The 10,000-nt window shown below is 49.3% G+C and overlaps 1 protein-coding gene across 1 annotated transcript in view; it reads left to right on the top strand.

The window, feature by feature from the left end:
* Nucleotides 1-10,000, top strand: part of vash2 (vasohibin 2) — a gene marked incomplete at its 5' end in the record, with an annotated part of 28,978 nt that overhangs the window by 7,082 nt on the left and 11,896 nt on the right. The window contains 3 exons of the mRNA XM_079996850.1: nt 107-195; nt 4,030-4,086; nt 5,339-5,413. Coding sequence (XP_079852976.1) covers nt 107-195; nt 4,030-4,086; nt 5,339-5,413 — 221 coding nt within the window. The remainder of the gene's footprint in view (nt 1-106; nt 196-4,029; nt 4,087-5,338; nt 5,414-10,000) is intronic.

The raw sequence follows: 10,000 nt of genomic DNA, 5'->3' as shown, positions 1-10,000 counted from the left end.
CGTCCCGTTAAAGGCAGGACGACGTTGACTAACCTGCCTGTTTCCTCTCTCTCTCTCTCTCCCTCTCTCTCTCCCTCTCTACCTCTCTTCCTCTCTCTTTCTGCAGCATCCTGTTCCCTCTGTGCCCAACTTCAAGCCTTCCATGTCCGTTCCAGATTGGCTGGTGGCCGTTCAGAACTACATGAAGACTCTGCAGTATCCTTTGAGACGCACACACACGTGCACACACACACACACACACACACACACACACACACACACACACACACACAAACTAGGGCTGGAATAAATCATACATTTCATGGTTGGTATTTTTTTTTATCTTATACTGGCCCATTACGCGACCCCTAAATTCGGCCTCTGCTGAAACGAGCCGCTTTGGCTCCCGTCTCTTTCAGGGCTCCCTCCCAAAAAGCCCGCTTCCTTCTGATTGGCCAGCCTCTGGAGGTGCGCCCAGGTGCGTGCCCTCTGCAAGCTTTCACTGACTTCACCTGTCAGTCCACCGAAATCTGTTTTCTGAGCAAATTCGAGGCGAGAAATAAGCACATCCAATTGCCTCGCCGCGGCAACGGGAGCAGCGCGGACTTGAATTATGGAAACGTCGGAAAATGAAATAAATACAATAAATACTACTTATTATTTAATTATTTAAAAATAAAATAAATAGGCACGCCGCGGCCTACGGTGACCTAACGTGGACACACACACACACACACACACACACACACACAGAAACAGAGAAAATACTTACATTTCCCTCGTCTGCAGTTTTCTCACGGACAGTTGGTATTAATTCCTCTTTCTTTTAAGAATTGTGAGTCCTGTTCTAGTTTGTTCCGGCTTTCGTTGCTGTTCTCCAGACTTGCGGGAGACAGGGAAACCGCGCGGGGATTTTTTTTTTGTATCACGCAAACGTCGGAAAATAAAATAAAATAAATAAATACATCTACGATAAAAACAGACTATTTTTATTGGTTTTGTTTGGAGAAACGCACAGCGGATGGGATGGAGCAGATGACCATATAAGGAAATCCGTGACCAGCTGACGTCAGCTCGTGCAGAGTAGAAAAAAACCTTTGGAAACGGTGCGTTCAGAGCGGTCGGAATCCTGAGCGCTTTGTTCACAGCGATTCCTTTGTCATTAGTTTACCTCATTATTTGACACTTTGGCCACGTCTGATATCAACATTATATACATGACAGAAAATAAGGAAAAGCACATGTCCCCTTTAAAATGACAACAATATAAGAATAAAATAATATTAAAATAACTTCATTACCATAAATATAAACAGTTCACCAAAATTATCTTTCCTCATTGTCGCCCCCACCACCACCACCACCACACACACCCTAATTAACATACTGTTGCGTAGCGGGAGTCCACCAAACATTGCGAGCCGACTTTCACGCTGCAGATCCTGGATAAACGACTCAAACTGGCAACATTGCTCTCCGTGTGATTCAGCTGCAGTCACAAGATGAACTTCAAGTTCCGACCGTCTCATTAAAGACATGGTCCCCATCTACAACACGGAGGAAGACAGATTTTTTAGTGAGCTGCCGAAAAACTGTGACACCGTGAGGCGCTCGGCTGGAGGTCCTCAGCACAGAGACGTGACTCAGAGTCACAGATCAACGTCTGAGCCGCTGCGTCCCGGTCGCGTACGATCTTCTGCGGCGCATCATACGCTTGGCTGAGTAATGCACCATGACAGTGGTTGTATCACGGTAATACCCGGGCGTTCGAAAAGTCTTAAAATGTCTTCGATTCAGTGTTATGAATATCCGGCCTTGAAAGTCATTGAACGGTTAAATATTAAATCGGGTGGGGTCTTGATTCCAACTTGAACATTTTGTCCGATCTTATTTATTAGAGGTCCAAACGAGTTCTTCCGACGTTATAAAGAACATTTTGTCTCATAAGGTTGTTTGAAAGTATTGGATGAAATGCTCTGACACCTGGAGACTGGATCTGCTTCATCAACACCTGGAGCCTCTTTTGAGTTTAGAGCTGGGGAGTCTCAGAGCGCTCGTCGTATTTATTGGTGACGTTTGGTGATTGCGACGTCTGATTTCAGTGATTTAGAACATCCACCGAAACCCCGAAATGAAAGCACATAGTGTGATCGAGCCGTTTGATTTGAAACATTCTGATCTTACTTTTAGGCCGTGACACGCAGCACAAAAACACACACGATGCTCATCCTGCAGCAGAGGTGAGCCTGATGCGTTTTGATGCTCTGCATGCGTACAACACACGCACACGCACACACACACACACACACACACACACACACACACACACACACACACAAACACACACACACACACACACACCCACACACACACACACACACACCGCTGCTGCGGTAACAGGCATGCCGGGCTGAGTTTACGCACCTGTCGGCTGGAGTTAACGCTGCCGTGGCTCTCGCTGCGGCCGGCGTTTCTCCGGCCTCGCAGAGGATTAACATCAGCGTCCAGAAAGCAGTGCCAGCCCAGAAAGCAGTGCCAGCCCAGAAAGCAGTGCCACGCCCAGAAAGCAGTGCCAGCCCAGAAAGCAGTGCCACGCCCAGAAAGCAGTGTCAGCCCAGAAAGCAGTGCCAGCCCAGAAAGCAGTGCCACGCCCAGAAAGCAGTGCCAGCCCAGAAAGCAGTGCCACGCCCAGAAAGCAGTGTCAGCCCGGAAAGCAGTGCCACGCCCAGAAAGCAGTGCCACGCCCTGAAAGCAGTGCCACGCCCAGAAAGCAGTGTCAGCCCAGAAAGCAGTGCCACGCCCTGAAAGCAGTGCCACGCCCAGAAAGCAGTGTCAGCCCAGAAAGCAGTGTCAGCCCAGAAAGCAGTGCCACGCCCAGAAAGCAGTGCCACGCCCTGAAAGCAGTGCCACGCCCAGAAAGCAGTGCCACGCCCGGCGTCGGTGTCTTAACACAGATCTGTCTTCCACCGCAACCGGATCCGGCCTTCTGCTGCTCACATAGGTTGAGTCTGCAGGTGGAGGGCGGGAGGGAGTGAGGGAGGGATGGAGGGATTATTAGGGAGATGGAAACGTTATTAGAAAGATAGATGGATACTAGATGGAAATTTTAGGTTCTATTTTAATATTTTTTTATGGCATTTTTTAGGGTTACTCAGTGTGAAGTTGAGAGATATCGTCCCCACTTAAGTTGAGAAAACGGAGAACATTTTGGATTTTCTTTTCAAAGTTGACAAACACAGATAGAAACATTATGAGATGTATGGATGGAACCTTTAAAGAAACTGCTACATTTTGGGAATTTAGAGAATGAAGTTACCACTTAAATTGAGAAAACAACATTTTAAGGATTTCATTGAAGTTTCAACCAATATTTGATATATGTATATATATGTACATATATATCATCATTTATTTATTTATTTGTTTATTTATTTAGTTGTTTGTTTATTTATTTATTTGTTTGTTTTTTTAGTAATTTATTTGTTTGTTTGTTTATTTATTTATATGTTTATTTATTTATTATACTGTAGAATCATATTAGATGGATGGATGCAGGGCTGTGCCATGAGTCATTCATCATCGTCTTTTCTTTTCTGCAGCAGATTCAGATCCATCCGCTGCTCAGCCAACTGCAGTGTTCGCTGCACTCACATATTTTGACACTTTTGATTTTTTGTTTTTGTTTCATTTCAGCTGTAAATAGTAGCAACAAAGTACAATAGATGATGAGATTCCATTTTGACATTTTGACTCCCACTTCCCACATCCAGTCCCGCAGCAGGCCCCACAACTCAAAAAAACCCAACAAATTAAAATGTGATTATTAAACCCAAATCTCGCCCCCACAAAACTCTACATTCAATGAGAAGACAACAGTGGAAATAATAACCTCTATTCAACAACAACAGGGACCGAAACCTCACTTGGAGATTGTCATCTGTGGAAACACCAGCGTGGTCGGCGTTAGAATGACAGATGAGGTAACATCGGTTTGAATGACCGCGTCATTGCCACTTTCCGTCCGATCCTCCCTTAACGGCGCCTCACCAGATACAACCACACCGGGACGCAGTTCTTCGAGATCAAGAAGAGCCGGCCGCTGTGCGGGTGAGCGGAGACACAAAAACTCAGCCTCACGCCGCGTTTACTGCTGTTGTCGTCAGAGCGGCCAAGAGCACGAGCGAGGGCGTCCCGTCCAATCGGGGGGGGGGGGACGTCGCCCCGGGCCCCCCCCGCGGCGCGCGAGCGCAAGCGCGCGGCAACAGAAGCAGTGGATTGGGTTGCGGACGCAGGCTCGTTTGGATTGCAGGTGTTTCGCGGAGCGGGTGAATTGTAATAACCTTCGTAATAATAAACGGGACGATAACGGAGGAATCCAGCCGTGACAGTCACAGCAGGCTCAGAGACTCGATCCAGTCACATGTGTGTAATACTCCCGCCAGACAACACTCCCGCTCTGTTTTTATTTGATCGTGTTTCCAGTTGTGAGCGGACTGTTGTGGCCGATCACCGAGAGGAAGAATCGGCCCCGTGATTTTGTTTTCCTTTTTTACAATTTGCCCCGACTTTGGATCAGGTGCCACCTTGTGAAGCCTTATGTAAAGGCAGGTTGCAGTCGGCTCTGTCGGGGGCAAACGGGGAATCTCTACGTGGGGTCCTCACCCGGTGGCCCCCCGGTTCCGTCCGATCCGTCGGCGTGTACGTCCCATAAAACCTCTCAATGTGTACCCAAGTCTCCGTGCGGCGCTTTTATTTTGAAACGCCGTTTCCAAACGAGGCGTGTCGCCGCTGTGATGTCATATCCCCCAAACGCCATATAGCTGTTCTATGGTGGAATGACAGTAGATCAAAGCAAATCTTACCGTTCCCACCGTATAAATGTTCCCCAGTTGATGCTTTTGTGTCGCGGTGTACTGACGCGCCAACAGGCAGGAAGCGGAGCCCGATTGGGCGAGAGCGCGGGAACGAGAGAAACTCAAAAACAGCGACCTGCAACGGCACGCGGCGGCGAGGCTTCCCCAGCGTGCACTGCCGTGCGTGTTATCTTGAGGTCAAAGGCGTCGGCGAGAGAACGGCCAGCTAAGCCGCCCCTTTGGTCGGTGTCAACGGTTGTCATGGCAACCGATGGGCCGCGTGACGTCGCCGACTGTATTCCCTCCTCCTCCTTCTTTTCGCCTTCCCTCCTAATCCTTCCTTTCCCCCGCCCCCCCCACGCACCCTCTCCGTCTATTCTCATCCTCTCTCCCCCTCTTGCTCTCTCTCTCTCTGCCTCTCCTCTCTCTCTCTTTCTCTCTCCCCCTCTCTCTTCTCTCCCTCTCCCCCCTCTCTCTCTCTCCCTCTCTCTCTCTCTCAACCTTAGGTTAATGGAGACAGCCAGAGAGATGATCAGAGAGTCGCTGCCAATCAAATGTCTTGAGGCCGTAATCCTGGGAATGTATCCTTTGCTTGCACGCCACACGCACGCACGCACACACACACGCACACACACACACACACACACACACGCACACACACACACACGCACACACACACACACACACGCACACACACACACACGCACACACACACACGCACACACACACACACGCACTCACACACACACACACACACACACACACACACACACACACACACACGCACACACACAGGCACCGTCGGGCTGGAAGGGTTAGTGTGTTATCTGTGGGTGAAATCGATGAGACATGTTGCTCTCATGGCCCCCCCCTCGGCTCCAACAGAACCTTGTTGCCTGGCAACAAGCTCACTTCAAAGTTTGCCCCTCCACCCCCCCGCGCAATTTCCATTTCACAAAGCAGGGCTTAACTTTTAAAGATGCAGAACGTGGTGGATATGATACGGGTGGGAGCGGGTATTTTTAACCGGATATCTTAGTGGTGTCGTCAGTCATGTGGGGTGTAAGTGGAATGTGAAGGAATGTAAAAAGTTGAGCGTCGGTCGTGTGTCCGGACACCACCCGCCAGGCTCCGTCCACCACCCGCCAGGCTCCTTCCACAACCATCCCACAAACACTCAGGTTGAACAACTCCGTTCCGGCGCGGAGTCCAGGTCGGGCCTTGTCGGCGCGTCTCCCGTCAAGGACGCGGCGGGGTCCAGTCAAAGTGTTTCATATCAGTCATACGATGACATCATTGAGGGTCAAGGGAGTCAAACGGAGCGAGGCGACGCGGAGGTCTTGGAACATGACTCGCTTGGGTCTTTCTCTCTTTTCCCAGTTTTTTTTGTTCCCGCCCGAGGCCTGAAGGGTCTTTTGAAAGCTGTTCTCGGAGGGTGTTTGAGGCTGCGATTAAAAGGTTTATAAATAAAACTGGCCAGACTTTGAAAAGGGAGGCGACAGATGTTGGAGAGGGACGGTGACGGTCGCGGCCGGCTGACCGACAAGAGGGAGGCCCCAGCGAGAATTGAACTCGCGACCCCTGGTTTACAAGACCAGTGCTCTAACCACTGAGCTATGAAGCCCTGATGTGGTAGACACACCCAGAGATAGTGACCTTTAGGGGCCACACCCGAGCACATACCCAGCGCAAACAGGCGAGCGTGTCCACGACACAACACGCCCAGCTGCCTGGATGCCGACTGTGTGACTGTGACTGTGACTGTGACTGTGGCCGCTCGGATCGTCCCAGTTAAGATATGACAGAGAGAAATGGGTGCATGGACTCTGATCTGAGCTCCTTTGAAGGACAGGTCTTGCTGGGTTTCAACCAAGGCCTCGTTGTCATGTTGGTTCCCATCGTTTATAACTCATTTTATGAAGGCGCAACGGAACGCTTTACTGTTGAGAAACTTAGCGCTCACCTGCCGCTTCTCACTGTGCTCGGACACAGTCCAGTGGGGCAAACGTTTGAGCCTTTGAAAACCTTAAATCGCCTTTTTTGGAAAATGGTATTTACACGTTATTTTTACAGAAAAAAAAATGGTGGCTAAGAGTGCATTTTATCATGTTTTTCATGTCGTCTTGTTCGAAAAGCAGCGGAACAATGGTGAAGCGTGTCCTGGATGCTATTTGGAGGGATTCCCCAGTTCAGTCAAACGAAAACAGCAAACAGTTCAAAGTTGTGGTGGGAGCCACCCTCGGACCACAACAAGCACTGAATCGCAGTCACCGTGCAGAATTTGACGGTACACGCCGGCACGCCGTGCTTTCTCACACGCGGCGTCTGAAATGTAAACGTTCCCTAAAATAGCAGCTGGAGGGACAGCACGAGGTGGGAAGCCGAGTCACAGCAGCCGGGCAGGAGGGTTCACCGAACCGCGGCTCCGAGCACAGCCGGGCGGCTTCATTAAGTTAGTGTTAACCAGGTTTTAAGTTGATTGAGTTAGAAAAACAAATGGATGCCGTGTATTGGAATGAACCCTGGTACTACATCAGATTTCCTCGTAAAGTGTGTCGCAAAGCGTGCAAATATTTGAGGAACATTCATTTGTAACGTGGATATTAAGGTGTTTATTAGAACATCTAGAACCGTAATCCTTAATGCCCTGAAAGACAACGTTGAACCATACTGCAACGTTACGATCGCCAAAATCCCGGACGATATATCCGGCCTCATGTTGTGTGGTGTCAGCGTCAGTTTCGGTTTCGGGGGAAGGCGATGGAAATGCGCTGGGCTGGGCGCGTCACCCCAAATACTCTGAGGTTTTAAACTAAACTCGGTCTTTTGACTCGTTCGTCCTCTCGATCCTCATTTTGTGTCACCGCCCTGGATTGTGGCCATTTTGGACCTTAAACTGTAGTGAATCACGTTGGAAAGGTAACCACATCACGTCGGCTCTTGTTGTTTCCTTTGACTTTTGGGGAAGGTCAAACGGGCCCTCGCTGGCTACAGGAATGGAGAGTAATAAACAGAGGGAGAGAGAGAGAGAGAGAGAGAGAAGGAGGGAGGGAGAGAGAGAAGGCAAGAGGTGAGAGAGGGAGCAAGAGCAGCCTGGAGGAGAGAGAGGGAGAGGGAGAAGCCAAGAGATGGAAGAGAGAGAGAGAGAGAGAGAGAGAGAGAGGGAGAGAGGGAGAAGCCAAGAGATGGAAGAGAGAGAGAGAGAGAGAGAGAGAGAGAGGGAGGGAGAGAGGGAGAGACTTGGGGGCTGGACAGAGGAAGTGAGAGGGGAGCGGCCGAGGTGGAGGAGGGAGGGAGGGAGAGGTGGAAGATAGAGAGAGAGAGAAGCCTGGAGGAGAGAGGGAGAGGGAGGGAGGGTGGAGGGAGGAGAGCGGAGATTTGATTGAATTTGACTGTGGTAGCTCCCGGCGTGTGGTTTATCATTTGGTGAAGGATGAAACCTCAAAGTCCCTTCCAGAATGAACAGATAGACCAGGACCGACGACTACTTAAACAGGGAAGGTGATAGGGCTGCGTTAAAGAAAAAAGTGAAAAAAAAGAAATATATATATATATATATATATATATATTTATTGTTTAAATTCTCAAATCGATTTGAAAATTGTACTATCAATACTTTGTCTAGATGTCATGCAACCATTTCCCACTTAAACTAAACACCACCACAGTAACAAATGAATTGATAGGATAAAATTCTGTATTACAATTTGTATTAGAATTCTAAATTCTAGAATTTAGAATTAAAATCGCATTAGAAATGGATTTTTTTTTTTTCTAATCGGAATTTGTTGCGTGAAATATTTCCAGAATGCACGTCAGGTGTCGGCAGCACGCCGTGTACAAAACGTCATTAAATCCATCTGGAATAGAACCGGCAGCCTTCGTTAGGGGATCGAGCCTGAGACCCCAGCCGTCATGGACGCAGGATGAACACATGAAGGATGAACACGTTAAGGATGAACACGTGAAGGATGGACACATGAAGGATGAACGCATGAAGGATGAACACGTTAAGGATGAACACGTGAAGGATGGACACATGAAGGATGAACGCATGAAGGATGAACACGTTAAGGATGAACACGTGAAGGATGGACACATGAAGGATGAACGCATGAAGGATAAATGCATGAAGGATGAATACATGAAGGAGGAACACATGAAGGATGGACGCACAAAGGATGAACAGATGAAGGATGAACACCTGAAGGATGGAGACATGAAGTATAAACACATGAAGTATGAACACATGAAGGATAAATACATGAAGGATGAACACAAAAGATGAACACATGAAGGATGAATACATGAAGGATGAACACATGAAGGAGGAACACATGAAGGATGAACACATGAAGGATGAACACATGAAGGATGAACACATGAACGTACAGGAGCCTCGTCAAGCAGCTGCCACATCATACTGAAGTAACAAGGGAGCGGTGCAGGATGAGTGTGATGAAAGACGACATCACTGTGAACCCAACCACAGGACAAACGCGGGGCCCAGAGGCTGCACATCTCCGCGGGGCACCGGCCGTTCCGAGCGGCCGTTCAGCGACGCCATCAAGGCGCCTTTTCGAAAAGTCGCGCCGGCCGCGTCCAAGCCTTCCTGATCGCTAACCTCCCACCGGCGAGGGGGAGGGAACGCGATGGGCTTCGGAGCGGACGGGTGAAACGGGACGGCGAACGGACGGTCGCCGGATGGAAGGTTAACTTCCACCGGGTCGGAGAGGGGGATTAAGGAGTTCCAACTCAAATTCCTGGATGGATTCCACCGCCGTGCCCTCAGGCTGCGGCCATTTTACAATGGAGGCCCTTGTGCCGGGCAGGGCCCGGTGTCCGACTGCAGGAGTATGAAACAAAACCAGCTTTGAAACGGAGGATGCGTGTGCAGAACAACACCGCCATCGCTACAGAACCAACCCCGTGTGCGGCGGTGGCGGCCGCGGGCGGCGATATAATAACATGTCTGTAAAGTGTGATTGTCTTCAGCGCGGCTGCGATTGGAGGTTGTGATGTTCTCTGAAGCCGACGCAGTCAGGAGTTCAGTTCGTTTTTTTTATCTCTCTTTTATTTTTGTTTTTGTGCCGACGTTGCCGCAGTTTTTACTCGCCGGCTCTCTCAATATTGTTTTGGTCGGAACAAAGTTTCGCTCCTTTTTTTTT

Source organism: Zeus faber (genome assembly GCF_960531495.2).
Source record: "Zeus faber genome assembly, chromosome: 2".
Lineage (NCBI taxonomy): Eukaryota > Metazoa > Chordata > Actinopteri > Zeiformes > Zeidae > Zeus > Zeus faber.
This window is presented reverse-complemented; position numbering and strand designations above follow the sequence as displayed.